Genomic DNA, 19,362 nt, shown 5'->3' with positions numbered 1-19,362 from the left:
CTACTAAGCGACAGGGATCCGGTTCATGAAAAGACGCAATCTCTCCATCCGCACACGGATTACTATTTCACAGCAACTGCCTAAAGACTTTCAAGAAAAGCTGGCTACTTTCCGTGCATATTGTAAAAACAAGATAGCTGAAAAAAAGATCCGGCCAGAGAACATTATCAACATGGACGAGGTTCCACTGACTTTTGATATTCCTGTGAACCGCACTGTGGATACAACGGGAGCACGTACGGTGAATATTCGCACCACAGGGAATGAGAAGTCATCCTTCACTGTGGTTCTAGCTTGCCATGCTAATGGCCAGAAACTTCCACCCATGGTGATATTCAAAAGGAAGACCTTGCCAAAAGAGACCTTTCCAGCCGGCGTCATCATAAAAGCTAACTCGAAGGGATGGATGAAGAAAAGATGAGCGAGTGGTTAAGGTAAGTTTAAGTTTACGCGAAGAGGCCGGGTGGCTTTTTTCACGCAGCTCCGTCCATGTTGATATACGATTCCATGCGCGCCCACACCACGCTGGTTTTAATATATTATTAAAGTTTGACTGACCTATTTGACTGTTTTTTTGACATTCCTTTAGCGCAGTTAGATGCGGCTTACAACACGGGGCGGTTTATAGGTGGACAAAGTTTTGAAATATGCCGTTCATTGAAGGCGCGGCTTATAACCCAGGGCGCCTTATGGTGCGGAAAATACGGTAGTAGATTTTTGTAAAAAGCTTTTATAATTGTAAAGGACAATGTTTTATCAACTGATTGCAATAATGTACATTTGTTTGAACTATTAAATGAACCAAAAATATGACTTATTTTATCTTTGTGAAGATATTGGACACAGTGTCATTGGCGTTGCTAGGCCTAAAATATTCTGAAGCCCCCCTAAATAATTTGGTGTTAAAAGAAAAAATATATATATATATATATATTTCTTTTTACAAATACATGCCGACATATTCATTATAAAGTGGCCCGAATATGAGTTTAAATAAATAATCATATAACCTGTCATTATTCAGTCAGTTTCCCCTAACTTCATAGCGTAAGGTAGAGAGCCCCTTTAGTGCGTCAGTATCCAATCCATTCCACTTGTTCATATAGAAAACGCCGACATCACTCAAAATCCAGTCCGCATTTTCTCTGCGACCTTGCTTGCGGTCCTTGGACTTGTTTATATAGAAAATGCCCACATCACTCAAAATCCAGTCCGCATTTTCTCTGCGACCTTGCTTGCGGTCCTTGGACTTGTTCATATAGAAAATGCCCACATCACTCAAAATCCAGTCCGCATTTTCTCTGCGACCTTGCTTGCGGTCCTGCAGGTGTACGAAGCACACAGCACTGCAGAACAAGAACGTGAACGAATGCAAAATGGACATAAGAAACTTTTTCAAGAAAGTAAGTATTCATCACTGCTTGTATTAAAAGGTATTAGCTCCACTTTACACCAGGTCTGTGTTTGACAAAAAGTTACATTCCCACTCTAAAGCAATGCTGCTACTTAGTTAGCTAGTTAGCCTGAAATGCATCATGAAGGTCCTGGTTATTTACCGGTATAAAGTTAAATGTGCACTCTTTTTTACCATTTGCTATCTTTGGGGTTACTTCCTTCTGGAGCATCAGCTGTGTTTCTCACTTTACACATGGAGGAGAACAGGAGCTGAGCTCATTCACGTATGACTATCATCAGTAGATAATAATAATAATCACTCCACAACCCCTATTGACCTGTAAGAGTCAGGGCAGAGGAGCACATAAAGTGAGAGGAGAGAGGCCTCTACTGGAAAGGTGAGCAGGAGAATAATGATACATATAAATAAATATTAAAACTTTTTTTTTTTTTTTTTTTAAATGGCTTATCGATAAGCCATTTGTTTTATTTATTTCTGGGTGGATCATGTTGACTATTGGTCCTCCTAATTTATTTATATTTATATATATATATATATATATATATATATATATGTATGTATGAAAGACTTAATATGTATTTATAGATATATATAAGAAAAACCCAGACACCATCTTTGTAGTCATTTTTCTCCTGCGTGGACTTCCGTCTTCCTTTACAATGAGTGAAGCTGCACGAAACCTTGTGTCTGCAATTGTAAATAATTTAGTTTTTAAGTTTTGTGTTTTTTGTAGAATCCATATAAAGTAATATACATTAGCCTATTGTTAAAATAATGAAAGAAACATCATTAAATATATTTGTTTTATTGTATTGTTACATTAATAGCTGTTGTATTATTATAGGATGGCTTGTTAAACATTTCATAGGATTTTCAGAGGGAGGAAAAACCAAGACATTTAATAAAAAGAAAAAAAATGGTTAAAAGCCATCGTCCCGGAGAGCATTTAATTTTGTCCCGTTCTTTTTTTTTTACCAGCCCCGGTACGACGGGACTACGTTAATCTCAATCCCTGGAAGTTACATTTTATTGTTTGCATTATTTGTTTCAGCATTGAAATTTGAAGATGGTCCCTCAGCTCTTTGACAGCTTTGGCTCTTTTTCAGATCAGCAGAAGGACTCTAAGTCCTTCTTATTTACAGTATATATAAACGTTTCTCATTTCTATTCAGACTTCCATATATATTTAATTTCCTTATATATATATATATAAATATATTATATATAAGCCAAATGATCCCGATCCAGATATTACTTTAATTCAAGTAATTAAGTAATATTTCCAGGGCTTGAATTTACAACCAGTTTAGTCACATATGTGCCCAAAATGTAATCTGTGCAACTTCAAAATATTTGGGAACAAACGATTATTGTATTGTGAGCGAAAGTGGTGGCATTATCCTCTATGTTGTGAAGTAATAACATAGAGGCTAATGCCATGACTTTCATTGTGTTTCAGTGTATCTTGAAGGATCATGCAAGTAATTGTTTCTTGTTGATGCTGTAAACAAAATGTCACTGTGCAAACCCATGTGTGTTGTACTGAACAGAGATTGAAAATAAACCGACTGAAATAATAATAACAATGAATAATTTCTAAGTCTTTGTTAGCCGTTTGTGAGGTTTTGTGCTCGTGCGCTACGTTCGCTCACATCCTGTGCATCTCCTGGGGGCTAAGCCCCCCCTGTCCTTAAAAGCTAGTGATGTCCCTGTATGTTGGTAGCATTTTGTTCCACCTTAAGTCTCCAATTAGCTTTTTATATGAGCCGGAAAGAATGATATACCAGTACCAGGATGGCCCGGTGGTTAGGACTCTTGCTTAGGATTAAACAGTCCTGGGTTCAATACCAGGCGGTTTGACAGTATTTTATTCCACTATTTTATAGTGTAGTTTACCCAGCAACAAGTCCCTGATTACCTTTCAATATGAGCCAGAAAAACATCGTCACAAGACCCAGGATGGCCCAGTGGTTAAGATTCTTGATTAGGATTAAACAGTCCTGGGTTCAATACCAGTCGGGTTGGCAGTATTTTATTCCACTGGTTTATAGTGAAGTTTACCCAGCAACAGGTCTCTGATTAGCTTTCTATACAAGCCGGATACAAGAGTTCTCAAGACCCGGGATAGCACAGTGGGTAAGGCTGTTGACTTGGAATAAAGGGTGCTGGGTTCAAATCCAGTAAATTGACTTGTATCTTCTGAAGCTTTGATTGGAAGTGTTGGATAATAAATTTCACCTCCATGTGTAATGAAAACATAATAATTAACTTATTTAATTATTTTTTTAATTGTACCCAGGAGAGCTCATTGGTCAACGCTCTCTATTATTAAGTTTTACTCCTAGTCCCCCCACCTCAGGAATTACACTCACACGCACATACTCATATACACACACACACACTCACACAGGTAACCCCTGAGGTGTATTCATTGACTATTTGACAATTATTATTATCTTTAGCATTGACTTCATTTTTTAACTTTATTTTATTCAAGCAACGAGCACATAACATTACTCAATTTATGTCGTTTTGACGACATTCAGCCAAATTAATGATTACTTGTCTGGGGTTTGAACCAAGTACCCCTGTATTGGGAGCCCACAGTGTTGACCATTGAGCTATTCTGGGTCCCATCATAACCTGATTTTCGCTCATATACAAATGCAATCAGTGGACTATGATAGAAATGAAACAAAAACATAAATTTTCCTAGTCATGGATTTGAACCTCATACGACTGACTGAGAGGTAGCAGTCTTAGCTACCATGCTATGCAGGGTCTTGGTATAACATAATTTTTGTTCATATACAAATGCAATCAGTGAACTATTCTAGAGGTAAAACAAAACAACTAAACTTTCAAAGTGAGAGATTTGAACCCACCACTACTAACTGAGATGCAGCAGTCTTAACCACTATGCTATCATGGGTCTTGCTGAGTTGTGATTCTGGGGAGCCCACAGTGTTGACTATTAAACTATCCAGAATCTTGTTGATTCATGATTTTTGTTTATTTACAAATGCAATCAGTGATATATGATAGAGGTAAAACAAATTCCTCAACTTTAAAAGTCAATTATTTGAACTCAGTACTACGGACTCAGAGGCAGCAGTCTTAACCACTGTTCTATCCTGGGTTTTCTTCACTGATGTAATGGTGAACTAGTAAACTAGTAACCTACGATTGAGGTGATACAAAAACATAGAACCAGCTATTTTTCACCGTGAGAAGAGGTGACATCCCTGCAGCAAACATCTGCTGAGCGTGTCATTCTCGATGTAGGTGGTGCCAGGATGGCCCAGTGTTTAAGACTGTTGATTAGGATTAAACAGTCCTGGGTTCTATACCAGACATTTTGACAGTATTTTATTCCACTATTTTATAGCGTAGTTTGCCCAGCAACAAGTCTCTGATTACCTTTCTATATGAGGCAGAAAAACATCTTCACAAGACCCAGGATGGCCCAGTGGTTAAGATTATTGACATGCAATAAACAGTCGTAGGTTTGATACCTGTCTGGTTGACAGTATATTGGTCCACCTTTTGTGTATTTTACCCAGCAAAGAGTCCCTGATTAGATTTCTATATAAGCCGCATACAGTATTTCAAAAGATGCAGGATAGCACAGTGGGTGAGACTGTTGACTTGGAATGAAGGCTGCTGGGTTCAATCCCAGCTAAATTGGTAGTATTTTGTTCCAACTTAAGTGTCCTGGTGCCAAGTGCACATATGGACACCCTTATGTTTGAACATGGTGTTTGTTATCGACAATCTGTGACGAGCACAAAAGTCCAATAACAGAACACCACTCGGGTTCAGATCCGGGCGGCCATTCTTCCCAATCACACCTCTCCAGGTTTCACTGTCGCTGCCAACATGAGCGTTGAAGTCCCCCAGTAGAACGAGGGAATCACCCGGGGGAGCACTCTCCAGTACTCCCTCGAGTGAATCCAAAAGGGGTGGGTACTCTGAGCTGCTGTTTGGCGCGTAAACGCAAACAACAGTCAGGACCCGTCCCCCCACCCGTAGGCGGAGGGAAGCTACCCTCTCGTCCACCGGGTTGAACTCCAACGCGCAGGCTTTGAGCCGAGAGGCAACAAGAATTGCCACCCCAGCCCGTCGCCTCTCACTGCCGGCAACGCCAGAGTGGAAGAGAGTCCAGCCCCTCTCAAGAGAAGTGGTTCCAGAGCCCTTGCTGTGCGTCGAAGTGAGTCCGACTATATCTAGCCGGAACTTCTCCACCTCACGCACTAGCTCAGGCTCCTTCCCCCCCAGCGAAGTGACGTTCCACGTCCCAAGAGCCAGCTTATGTAGCCGAGGATCGGACCGCCAAGCGCCCTGCCCTCGGCTGCCGCCCAGCTCACACTGCACCCGACCTCTATGGCCCCTGCTATGGGTGGTGAGCCCATTGGAGGGGGGACCCACGTTGCCTCTTCGGGCTGTGCCCGGCCGGGCCCCATGGGGACAGGCCCGGCCACCAGGCGCTCACCATCGTGCCCCACCTCCGGGCCTGGCTCCAGAGGGGGGCCCCGGTGACCCGCGTCCGGGCGAGGGAAATCTGGGTCCTTGGTTTGTGTTCTTCATCGAGGTCTTCGAGCTGCTCTTTGTCTGATCCCTCACCTAGGACCAGTTTGCCTTGGGAGACCCTACCAGGGGGCATAGAAACCCCCGGACAACATAGCTCCTAGGATCATTGGGACACGCAAACTCCTCTACCACGGTAAGGTGGCAGCTCAGAGAGGAGTCTATTCAAACTTCCATATATATTTAATTTCCTTAACGGCTTACCATAATATATATATATATATATATATATATATATATATATATATATATATATATATATATATATTTAGTTTGCGTTAAAATGACCAAACGCCGCTTATTTGTTGTGTTCCTTGTTCTCCCCCACACCCCCTTCATGGGCTACTAAATCTACTATTAAGTAGGGCATTTTATATATATATATATATATATATATAAGCCAAATCATCCCGATCCAGATATTACTTTAATTCAAGTAATTAAGTAATATTTCCAGGGCTTGCATTTACAACCAGTTTAGTCACATATGTGCCCAAAATGTAATCTGTGCAACTTCAAAATATTTGGGAACAAACAATTATTGTATTGTGAGCGAATGTTGTGAATGAATAACATAGAGGCTAATGCCATGACTTTCATTGTGTTTCAGTGTATCTTGAAGGATCATGCAAGTAATTGTTTCTTGTTGATGCTGTAAACAAAATATCACTGTGCAAACCCATGTGTGTTGTTGTACTGAACACAGATTGAAAATAAACCGACTGAAATAATAATAATAACAATGAATCATTTTTAAGTCTTTGTTAGCCGTTTGTGAAGTTTTGTGCTCGTGCGCTACGTTCGCTCGCATCCTGTGCATCTCCCGGGGGCTAAGCCCCCCCTGTCCTTAAAAGCTAGTGACGCCCCTGCACAGTGTGTTGTCAAGCTTATGAGATGTGATGCAAGTGTAAGCCACTGTGACACTATTGTTCTTTTTTTACATTTTTTATAAATGTCTAATGATAATGTCAATGAGGGATTTTTAAATCACTGCTATGTTGAAATTGTAACTAATATTGATACTGTTGTTGATAATCATTTTTGTTTCACTACTTTTGGATTGTGTTTGTGTCTCCTCTCAATTGCTCTGTTTATTGCAGTTCTGAGTGTTGCTGGGTCGGCTTTGGCTTTGGAATTGGATTGCATTGTTATGGTATTGCTGTGTATTGTTTTGTTGGATTGATTAATAAAAATGAAAATAAATATTTTTGAGAAATGAGAATCGATACTGAATCGTAGAACGTGAGAATGGCGATTTGAATTCAAATCGATTTTTTTCCCACACCCCTAGTCAAAACAGTGCCAAAATTTTAGTGCGTAAAAACCACGGCCTTGATGAATTTACTGAAACGAAACTGAAACAATACAAAAAGAATGCCATTGTAAGTTAATAATACTAACACAGACACTTGTTAACGTGTTAGCATATTACCCAACGCGAGATTCATTACATTACAATAGCACCTACAAATATGCATGAAAACACTCCTACAGACATCACACATGGGATGGTTTAGTAAAAGAGAATTGTTTTAGTTATATTGTAACATTTACAAACGTTGCTTGAAGTGATGAATGAGGAATCCGTACGAGCAGTTCCGCTATGGTCAGCCAGAAGACGGAATGGCACTTCTACTTCCGGTTGAAAGCTAAATGGAAGGACACTGCAACTTCTGCAGTGAGCAAACTCCTCCAAAAGATGGCGCCATAGCACAAACTAACAGCTTTTCAGTGTATTTGCTTACTTTAAAAAAACAATCTATTTGCATTATTATGGCCGTCAGCGAAGAAAAATCCAAAAATTAGCTGCACCGTTTTATAAATTTCATATTGCGTCGTTTGTGTTTTGGTAGCATCTTCAGACAGAATTTGAAAGAATAATCAAATATGTCTGCCAGATGCATTGTTGCAGGTTGAAGCAAAACAACTAAAGTACTGTATTTTCCGCACTATAAGGCGCACCGGATTATAAGGTGCACCTTCAATGAATGGCCTATTTTAAAACTTTGTTCATATATAAGGGGCACCACATTATAAGGCGCATAGAATAGATGCTACAGTAGAGGCTGGGGTTACGTTATGCATCCATTAGATGGAGCTGCGCTAAAGGGAATGTCAACAAAACAGTCAGACCTGTTGTGGCTCAATATTGCTCCATATATAAGGCGCACCGGATTATAAGGCGCACTGTCAGCTTTTCAGAAAATTGGAGGTTTTTAGGTGCGCCTTATAGTGCGGAAAATACGGTAATCAGATTATATATATATATTTTTTTTTTTTTTTTAAATATTTATATAGTGCTTTTCTCTAGTGACTCAAAGCACTTTACATAGTGAAACCCAATATCTAAGTTACATTTAAACCAGTGTGGGTGGCACTGGGAGCAGGTGGGTAAGGTGTCTTGCCCAAGGACACAGCGGCAGTGACTAATATTAATAATAATAATAATAACTGAAATTTATATAGCGCTTTTCTAAGTACCCAAAGTCGCTTTACATGTAGAACCCATCAATCATTCACACCTGGTGGTGGTAAGCTACTTTCATAGCCACAGCTGCCCTGGGGTAGACTGACGGAAGCGTGGCTGCAATTTGCGCGAACGGCCCCTCCGACCACCACCTATCATTCAATTCACCGGTGTGAGTGGCACCGGGGGCAAAGGGTGAAGTGTCCCGCACAAGGACACAACGGTAGCGATTTTTTGGATGGTAAGAGGCGGGGAGCGAACCTGCAACCCGCAGGTTTCTGGCACGGTTGCTCTACCCACTACGCCATGCCGCCCATGGCAGAAGCGGGGATCGAACCTGGAACCCTCAAGTTGCTGGCACGGCCACTCTAACTTATGTGAATCACGAATGTTCACATAATTAGTTTTGATATCTGTGTGCCGAGCGAGAGTAGGTCAGGTGATCTGGTGAGCCATCTTTGAACTGGAAGCACACTGGATCTCTTTTTTTTTTTATTTCATAATGATGGCAATATGAGGAAAGTTTAGACCTCTCCAGTCAAACTGACTCACGCAAACTGGGACGAGCCAAGTGAGAGGAGAGTCATACGCTCATCATATTCTGGCACAGCAAAAAAAAGCATATTCTCCGAGGTTACGCGCCCCCCCTGACATTGCACCGTCCCCCCCTGCTCTACACACAGACACCTGTTGCAGCTCTGACACTACATATGAAGCAGGAAAATCCTGCATCACTATTTCTCCACTTTTCTCTGTAGAAACGTCAGCAACAAGCAGGCTTTTACGGGCACAGACTGTAAACATTAGAGGCGTGTGTCTTTACCCCCTCATAGCGGTGTCGGGCGGCGTCCGTTTGGCAGGCCCGTACGAGCCTGGTGACGTTCCAGGCTCTCCAAAATGCTCTCCGTCAACAGTCGGACATCCGGGTGGGTTTGCTGGTTGGCGTGAACGCGCTCCAGCTGCTGAAGGCCGCCCTCCTCCAACAGCATGCTGCAGTAGCGCGCGGCTGCTTGACGGCCATGATATTAATATTATTCAACCTATCAGAAGCTGTACGAGAGCATGGCGGGTCTCACCGTTCTTGCTGCAGACATGTTGCATGGCCCACGCCGCCCAAAGCTGGACGCCGGGCGTGTGGAAGCACTCCAGAAGAGGAAAGAAGGGGTTGAAGGACCTGCAGGATGGTATGTATATATTTATCATTTCCTATGTTTCCATATTTGTGTGGTGTGTCTGATACCTGTACGCCACCATCTCACAGTCGGGCGCGTGCCACTCCATGATGACGGCGTGCTAGCAGAAGACAACGCGTGAGGGCTCGCCGCAAACTTTACACATTTCTCGTCTCCTTTTCTTACCAGCTGCTCCAGCAGTGAGGACCTGAGGTCGGGGCTGAGCGTCCACGCGTCCTTGCCTCGTGACGTCAGGTGCGCCAGGATGCCGGCGGCGAAGTAGCTCACCTCCACCTCGGGACTGTGCAAGAGGGTCCTGATGTGGTCCAGGAAGGGCTGCACCATCAGCTCGCCGTGCAGCTCGCCCACCTCCGCGATGTTGTTCTGCACGCGTCACGCAGAGGTTAGCATGTTTGGTCTTTTTCATCAATCAATCAAACTTTATTTATAAAGTGCTTTTCATATATAAAAGAAATGCAACACGGAGTGCTTCACAAAGTTCAAAACAATACCCCGGTGACCCATATCCCCCATTATCATACATACACACAGACACAGATACCAAACACCAGTGTTGGGTTAGTTACTGAAAACCAGTAACTAGTTAGTTACTAGATACTTTATTTCAAAAGTAACTCAGTTACTTACACCAAAAAGTAATGCGTTACTGTGAAAAGTAACTTTAGTTACTTCTTTTTCCCCCCTTTTTTTTAAGGCTCTGATTAATGCCCTTTTAGCCTTCATTTCAGTATTGCACTGGAGAATAATACAATGTGTTGATCAACTTGACATGCATTTGCATCACTGAACTCAGAAAGCAATGCGGTCTACATACAACACACAAAGACAAAGATATGTTTCAAAGGGCCAATTTATTTCAGGCCAGAACAAATTGACAAAACTATTTTAAATAGCTGCAACATAATGGCACTTTAACTTTAAACTTTAAGTACCGGTAGACATGATCTTTGATCCAAGACACAACTTACATTTAACTAAAATGTTATTTTCTTTGTGCTCGACCAAAGAAAAGTATTGAGAATGTTTCCATGTTAAGAAACTCGACTTCTGGCTTCACCATGATGTCTTGTTAGTTGTTATGAGAGTAGTGTATGTGTGTGTGTGTGGCCCTTTAAGATATGACAGCATGTGAGGTGAGTGACGTCAGTGAGTGAGTGGGCGAGAGAGGTGAGGGAACGGCGACGGTGAGTGCGTGCAGGTGCTGTAGCTTGGTGGATGGCTGCGTCCAATAAAGTCTCAAAGTTGCAACAAACCGCCGGCCTCGTCATTCACATTGTTGATGACTGATGATAACAACCAAACCTAACCCCCCTCCCCACGCCCCCCTTCACACCCTGGATTGTAAATAATGTAAATAATTCAATGTGATTATCTTGTGTGATGACTGTATTATGATGATAGTATATATCTGATAGTATATATCTGTATCATGAATCAATTTAAGTGGACCCCGACTTAAACAAGTTGAAAAACTTATCCGGGTGTTACCATTTAGTGGTCAATTGTACAGAATATGTACTTCACTGTGCAACTTACTAATAAAAGTCTCAATCAATCAAAAAAAAACCCTCAGCTGTAAAGACCCACTTCCGGGTAAAGTGAAGGTTGTTAGCCCCGAAGTACATAGGCCCTGGAGGAACGTCTCCCCTGCGCTCCTCAGCTACGGTCTGGGAGCCTCCCCCCCGCCTCCACCCACACAGAGCACACCTTTTCTTTTCCACCGCAGCGCTCCAATGAAACACACTCTGATCTTCTGTTTCTAGCCGATACTACATAAATAATAACGTAAAATAACGCAGTAACGCATCATGTAGTAACGGTAACTGAGTTACTGAATATAAAAAATAACGCGTTAGATTACTAGTTACCACAGAAACTAACGGCGTTACTTTGTAACGCGTTAGTCCCAACACTGCCAAACACACAACACACACACATATGCAACTATATGGACAAATGATTGCATGGCTGAGTACAGAGGAGACATGTGAGTAAACACTATCACAGGAGCCATCTGCACCAGGAGGTCATCAGACCATGGCCACCAGGACGCTGACACAAAGGCGCCCCCACAAGCACGGCCGATAACCCCTGAGGCAAATGGCTCATCTGAGGAACGTGGGAAAATAAAAATAAAAAAACTTGTAAAATAGTAAGAACCGTTGAGTAGAGATAAAGAATACAATACAAGTAAGACATATGAAGATTAATACAAAAAAATAAAAATGTAAAAAATTAAACAAAAGATAAAAATAAAATTAATATACAATAAATAAAATATTGCATATCTAATAGGATAAAAAGTAAAATACAAATTCAATAAAATAATAAAAATCAGGTAAAAGCCAAATCAAAAAGGTGGGTCTTAAGCCTGCTCTTAAAAACATGAACGTTCTCCGCAGCCCTGAGGTCCTCAGGCAAGCTGTTCCATAGATGGGGGCCATAATGGTGGAAAGGCGCCATCCCGTGACTTTGGAAATAACTAGGAGATGAGTGCCGGAGGATCTCATGGCCCGGGAAGGTTCATCGGGTAAAAGCAAATCTGAAAGACAAGAAGGCCTAATACCAAAAAAACATCTATAAACCATAAGAAGAACCTTAAAATGTATGCTGAAACGCCCGGGGAGCCAATGCAGATTTTAAAACTGGTGTAATGTGAGCCCGCCTTTTGGTCTTCGTCAGGACACATGCAGCTGAATTTTGGAGTAATTGCAAAGGTGCAATAACTTTTTTAGGAAGACCAGAAAGCAGGGCCTTACAATCATGTTTCATGCGCTTCTACAACACGAGTCGCTCACCAAGAGACCCAGAACTTTCTGCTGAATGGACGACTCGTTAGGGAAGGACTGAAGAGAAAGGGATGAGTGCAGATATCATTTAGTAAGGTTTCAAAATGACAAGGTATAAAAAATATTGTAGTGCATTGACGAGAAGGTGTACAGTTATAAAATAAAATAGTTGGAAAAAAAGTATTTTGAAGAGGAAAAAGTCACAGGTATAAGAGTAATTTATTTTTTAGATTATGAGCGTAGTCGTAGTATTTTTAACGTCATACAGTCATGAGAATTGTACAGCTATGAAAATAAAGTAGTCAGTTTACGAGACAAAAGTCGGAAAGTCACAAGAAAATATTTAGAAAGTTAGGAGAATTTAATAAAGAAAATTCAAGTTTGACATATTACATAACTACGAGAAAAATGTATAAAGACGATTAAATTGTACAGCTATTAAAATAAAATAGTTTACATGCATAAAAAAATTGTTAATTTAAAAAGTTTCAATAATTTATTCAAGTAACAAGAATAAAGTTTGACAAGTCACAAAACTGGTAAAAATGATCAAAGACATTAAAAGTGTAATTTATAAAAATAAAATACGATAGTTTACATAGTTGTACAGTTTCAAATATGTATTTAGAAAGTTACGAGCATTTATTAAAGTAACAAGAATAAAGTTTGACAAGTCACAAACTACGGTGAATGATCAATAACATTAAAAATTGTGAAGCTATGAAAATACGATAGTCAGTTGACATGAATAAAGTTGTACAGTTTCGAGAATTCATTCAGAAAGTTACAATAATTTATCAAAGTAACAAGAATAAAGTTTGACAAGCCACAAAACTACGAGACAAATATTTAAAGACATTAAAGTTGTACAGCTCTGCAAATAGTCAGTTTACATGAATAAAGTCAGAAAATAACGAGAATGTATTAAACGAGAATAAAGTTTTCGACAAGTCACAAAACTACCAGAAAAATGGTTTAAGACTAAGCAAATACAAAAATTAGTATAGCTATGAAAATCAAGTACCGTATTTTTCGGAGTATAAGTCGCACCGGCCGAAAATGCATAATAAAGAAGGAAAAAAACATATATAAGTCGCACTGGAGTATAAGTCGCATTTTTGGGGGAAATGTATTTGATAAAACCCAACACCAAGAATAGACATTTGAAAGGCAATTTAAAATAAATAAAGAATAGTGAACAACAGGCTGAATAAGTGTACGTTATATGAGGCATAAATAACCAACTGGTATGTTAACGTAACATATTATGGTAAGAGTCATTCAAATAACTATAACTTATAGAACATGCTATACGTTTACCAAACAATCTGTCACTCCTAATCGCTAAATCCCATGAAATCTTATACGTCTAGTCTCTTACGTGAATGAGCTAAATAATATTATTTGATATTTCACACTTGTGTGTTAATCATTTCACACATAAGTCGCTCCTGAGTATAAGTCGCACGCCCGGCCAAACTATGAACAAAAACTGCGACTTATAGTCCAAAAAATACGGTAATCAGTTTACAAGAAGGAATGTTATGACGGCGTAATATTTTTGCGACGAGAGAAAACTACAAGAAAAATGTTTCAAGAGTACGAGAATAAAGTCATACAGTTATGAAATAACAAAACAATGTCGTGGAGTTACAAGAATAATGTTGCATTTTAGGGCGTAAATATAATGAGAATAAATAACTATTTTCTTTGTTTCTATAGTTTAATGACTTGTCAATGTTTTAAGACTGAAAATAAAGTTGTAATAATGTACAAATAGAGTTAAAAGAGGCATCACAAAACTATAATTTTTTTCCAGACTAAGAAAAACACTTAGTCGTACAGATAAAATATAAAGTAATGAAATTTACAAGACGTTACGTTATGAGAATAAAGTGGTATTTTCTGAGGAAAAGTCTTAATGCGATGAGAATAATTTTAATACTCATTTGGGATTTGAAAAATATACAGTTAAAGTACTCCATTTGGCATAAACTTGTAGAGTTAGGAGAATGCCGAAGTAAAGTTGCAATGTTGGAAGCATAGTAACGTCAAGTTGCGTTACGTTAAGTAGCATTTCTTTGGGCAAAAAGTCGTAATGCAATGAGAAGAAGTCGTGTTTTTAGGGGGTGGACAGGGGCGTCATCAGTCTACGAGAATAAACCATTCAAGATAAATTTGTACAATTATGACAAAGTCTTAAAGTTAGTTACAAAACCAATTTTTTCCAGTAAATAACGTTACGAGATCAGAGTCTTACAGTTACTATAAAATTGTACAGGGAGCAAATGTCATTGCATAATAAATTACAGAAAGTATTAGCATTTTGACAAGAAAAAAGTCACTCCATCAACCATAATATTGCATAGAATGTTTTTCTTGGTATACCGTTTTTGTCTTAAAATGACAGCTTTATCCTTATTCTATTCCATCTTTATTGTGAGTTTAACGTGTGCAGGGATTCCACGTACCTCCAGAACCTTGATAAACAGATCCAGTCCTTGGTTCTCGATGAAATGGCGACAGGTTGTTGGGGATTCGTCGGTAAGATTCCACAGGGCGCTGAGGGTAAACTTGAGGGTGGCGTCCACCATGCCTTGAGTGGCCTTCTGGCGAACAATGTGGAGGAGTTGCTACAGGGAGCAGACGTCGTATTTACTCGCAAAGCGTATCCCAACATCATGACAAGACAAGGTGGGAGTCTCTTCTTACTTTGACGATGAACAATTCTGCTCCCAGCTGAGCCGTTTGTTCCGTGGATAACTAAAGAAAAAGATGTTTAACACTTATGAATGTATATTCATAAATTGTATGTATACCTTAGCAGCCAGGATGGAAATAATAGCGACAGCCATTCTCTGCATGTTCTGGTCCTCGTGATTGCAGAGCCACTGCATCACCAGTTTAGCAGCTTCAAACCTGTGAAAACATGCAAAATAACCATCAATATAAGTTAAAGTGAAAGTACCAATGATTGTCACACACACACTAAGTGTGGGGGGAAATCCTCTGCATTGGACCCATCCCCTTGTTCACCCCCTTGGAGGTGAGGGGAGCAGTGAGCAGCAGCGGTGCCGCGCCCGGGAATCATTTTTGGTGATTTAACCCCCAATTCCAACCCTTGATGCTGAGTGCCAAGCAGGGAGGTAATGGTTTCCATTTTTATAGTCTTTGGTATGAACTCACTACCTACAGATCTCAGGGCGGACACTCTAACCCAGAGGTCCCCAAACTTTTTGACTCGTGGGCTGCATTGGGTTAAAAAAATTTGGCCGGGGGCCGGGCTATATATATATATATATATATATGTATATATATATATATATATATACATTGTCTTTTTAATCCGTTTTGACATTTAACATTGTCATGTTATCGATGGGAAGATTCATTTTTAGACAATATGATTTGCCGGAGCGGCTAGGAGACACAAAGAGTAACAAGCGGTAGAAAATGGATTAGAAAGGAAAGATTTTTAAAAATTTAAATTAAAAATTAAAAAAAAATGTAACTTGGGACTTCCTGTGGGTTGGATTTTGGATGCTGGGGGGCCGGATGCGGCCCGCGGGCCGTAGTTTGGGGACCACTGCTCTAACCACAAGGTATAGCAGATGTTTTAAACCATATTTAGCTTTCTAAATAAGGTAACTAAACAACAAACTGAACTGCTTTCAGGACGAAGCAATTACAATAAAAAAAAAAAACATTGTCAAAAGTGAGCATCATCACTTTCTCACATTTATTAGGCAAAAAAAAGTCTCTATGCTATGAGAACACAATCAGGTCAATAGAAGACATAAGACTATGAGGAAAAATGTTTGGTGTGAAAACCTTACACGCTATACTGGGGATTATTTTTGACATATCCTAAAAGTCTTGTGAAATACAGGAGCACCTTACAAAAGTTATGCACATTACAAAAAAAGAGCACAGAGAATAACAAACAAATGCACTCTTTAATGTCACAAATCTGCTGAAATTTGTTGAACAATTAATATTTCAGTAATGTCTTGTCCAACAACAATTTTAGTTTAACAGTCCTCGTGTGATTTGTGTTATATTGCTTCTCGGATGTTTTCAGGTCAAAGGTTCCTCTTCTTCAAGTGGGTTTATTTTCAGAATTGATTGATGTTGATGCCTTTCCCAATGTTTAACTAAAGCAGTGGTTCTTAACCTGGGTTGGATGGAACCCTAGGGGTTCAGTGACTCGGGCTCAGGGGTTCGGCAGAGGTCAAGACACACCTGACTCATCGTGTAAATAAAAACTTCTCCCTATCAGCGTATTACGGATACGGCAACAGCAGAAGTCACACTGATTTGCAGGTGTGTAATTTGTTGTGAGTTTATGCACTGTGTTTGTTTTGTTGTTTGAACAAGGTGATGTTCATGCACGGTTCATTTTGTGCACCAGTAAAAAAACATGGTAACACTTTAGTATGGGGAACATATTCACCATTAATTAGTTGCTTATTAACTTGCAAATTAGTAACATATTGGCTCTTAACTAGTCATTATTAAGTACTTATTAATGCCTTATTCGGCATGGCCTTATTATAACCCTAACCCTCTAACCCTGGCCCTAACCCTCTAACCTTAACTAAATAACTCTAAATTAAGTCTTTGTTACTTAGAATATGTTCCCCTAGTGCAGGGGTCGGCAACCCGCGGCTCTTTAGCGCCGCCCTAGTGGCTCTCTGGAGCTTTTTCAGAAATGTATGAAAAATGGAAAAAGATGAGGGGAAAACAATCTATTTTTTGTTTTAATATGCTTTCTGTAGGAGGACAAACATGACACAAACCTCCCTAATTGTTATAAAGCACACTGTTTATATTAAACATGCTTCACTGATTCGAGTATTTGGCGAGCCCCGTTTTGTCCTACTAATTTTGGCGGTCCTTGAACTCACCGCAGTTTGTTTACATGTATAACTTTCTAGGACGTGTTTTATGCCGCTTCTTTTTCTGTCTCATTTTGTCCACTAAACTTTTAAGGTTGTGCATGAAAGGTGAGTTTTGTTGATGTTATTGACTTGTGTGGAGTCCTAATCAGACATATTTGGTCACTGCATGACTGCAAGCTAATCGATGCTAACATGCTATTTAGGCTAGCTATATGTACATATTGCATCATAATGCCTCATTTGTAGCTATATTTGAGCTCATTTAGTTTCCTTTAAGTCCTCTTAATTCAATTTATATCTCATGACACTATCTGTATGTAATATAGCTTTTAATTTTTTGCGGCTCCAGACAGATTTTTTTTTGTATTATTGGTCCAATATGGCTCTTTCAACATTTTGGGTTGCCGACCCCTGCCCTAGTGTCCAAAAAACTCTAAATTAAGTCTTTGCTACTTAGAATATGTTCCCCATACTAAAGTGTTACCAAAAACATATAACTTTGTCTTGAATTTGAAAAACAAACATTTTATTTTTCACTAAAGAAGGGTTCGGTGAATGTGCATATGAAACTGGTGGGGTTTGTTACCTCCAACAAGGTTAAAAACCACTGAACTAAAACATTCCTGTTCCTGTTATTTTTGCTTATCCTCCTTACTTTTATTTAAACTTGATTAAAGTCGGACAATTAGGAGGAAAAAGTAGTTTTTTGGTTGTGTATCTTGTGCGCGTGTCCAATATAGCTACCTGTTAAATGGCACTTCCTGTAAGATCCTGTCACTGCAAAGAGACAGCAGGCAGTTCTTCTGCAGCTGAGGATAGGGGAAAAAAGGTGAAAGAAAAAGAGAAACTATTCAGACAATTCTGAGGTGTCATTTCCATCGTTGGTGCTGTGTGGAGTCCACGTGTTAAATTGTTATATATTCAAACATGGTGTTGCAGCTACCTGTTGGTGGTTGGGAAACGTCCTCATGGCCTCCAGAAGGAGCTGAGTGACGGTGCTGAGCAGCCGGACCGGCATCCCGGCTGCCAAGTCCTGCTTGGTCAGGTTGAAGACGCAGGCGCTGGCCGCTAGCTGGACGTTCAGAGTGGCGGGGTGGTTCTTCATGCCTAAAACTACCAACTGGAAAGCAGAAAAGAGGTAGATTGTAGGACAACATGTCACCAAGGTGCTGAAGCTCTTCCACCAAGCACTACAGTTTGGTGCGCTTATTATAAAAGACACTTAACGTTTTAGTAGTTTTTTCATACCAATTTGAAATTAGGGTGAGAAGTCCTGCAGTAAACTGTTGCCTTTATGCTGGAATTTAGAACTAAGCACTTTTATGTGTCTGTAGCTTTGATGCTCCAGTGCCAGCATGACCGCTTGACCATTTTAGCAGCAACGTCATGCTACGTTATCGTGTTTGTATCGCTTTGTTTACCGTATTTTTCGGAGTATAAGTCGCACCAGCCGAAAATGCATAATAAAGAAGGAAAAAAACATATATAAGTCGCACTGGAGTATAAGTCGCATTTTTTGGGGAAATGTATTTGATAAAAGCCAACACCAAGAATAGACATTTGAAAGGCAATTTAAAATAAATAAAGAATAGTGAACAACAGGCTGAATAAGTGTACGTTATATGAGGCATAAATAACCAACTGGTATGTTAACGTAACATATTATGGTAAGAGTCATTCAAATAACTATAACATATAGAACATGCTATACGTTTACCAAACAATCTGTCACTCCTGATCGCTAAATCCCATGAAATCTTATACGTCTAGTCTCTTACGTGAATGAGATAAATATTATTATTTGATATTTTACGCTAATGTGTTAATCATTTCACACATAAGTCGCTCCTGAGTATAAGTCGCACCTCCGGCCAAACTATGAAAAAAACTGCGACTTATAGTCTGAAAAATACGGTATTTGTTTTATGTACCGGTATGTTATAAATACAAAAATAATAATGATTGTGAATAGAAATAAAATGAATTATTGGTAATATATTGCAATAAG

At 39.7% G+C, this 19,362-nt stretch overlaps 1 protein-coding gene across 3 annotated transcripts in view; it reads right to left on the bottom strand.

Moving 5' to 3' along the window:
• zyg11 (zyg-11 family member, cell cycle regulator) overlaps positions 1 to 19,362 on the bottom strand; it is a 39,706-nt gene that overhangs the window by 3,057 nt on the left and 17,287 nt on the right. Inside the window, exons 8-17 of one of the 3 annotated variants that reach the window (XM_061978278.2) lie at positions 18,298 to 18,474; positions 18,099 to 18,163; positions 15,273 to 15,372; positions 15,166 to 15,216; positions 14,925 to 15,086; positions 12,463 to 12,510; positions 9,830 to 10,027; positions 9,712 to 9,764; positions 9,548 to 9,645; positions 9,295 to 9,480 (exon numbers count right to left, since the gene is read on the bottom strand). In XM_061978278.2, the coding sequence (XP_061834262.1) occupies positions 9,299 to 9,480; positions 9,548 to 9,645; positions 9,712 to 9,764; positions 9,830 to 10,027; positions 12,463 to 12,510; positions 14,925 to 15,086; positions 15,166 to 15,216; positions 15,273 to 15,372; positions 18,099 to 18,163; positions 18,298 to 18,474 (1,134 nt within the window). In that variant the 3' untranslated portion in view covers positions 9,295 to 9,298. The remainder of the gene's footprint in view (positions 1 to 9,294; positions 9,481 to 9,547; positions 9,646 to 9,711; positions 9,765 to 9,829; positions 10,028 to 12,462; positions 12,511 to 14,924; positions 15,087 to 15,165; positions 15,217 to 15,272; positions 15,373 to 18,098; positions 18,164 to 18,297; positions 18,475 to 19,362) is intronic. The other 2 variants (XM_061978279.2, XM_061978280.2) reach the window with 2 other exon arrangements.

This window comes from Nerophis lumbriciformis, linkage group LG18 (genome assembly GCF_033978685.3).
Source record: "Nerophis lumbriciformis linkage group LG18, RoL_Nlum_v2.1, whole genome shotgun sequence".
Taxonomy (NCBI): Eukaryota; Metazoa; Chordata; class Actinopteri; order Syngnathiformes; family Syngnathidae; genus Nerophis; species Nerophis lumbriciformis.
The sequence above is the reverse complement of the archived record's forward strand: the minus strand, read 5'-3'. Positions and strand labels throughout refer to the sequence as shown.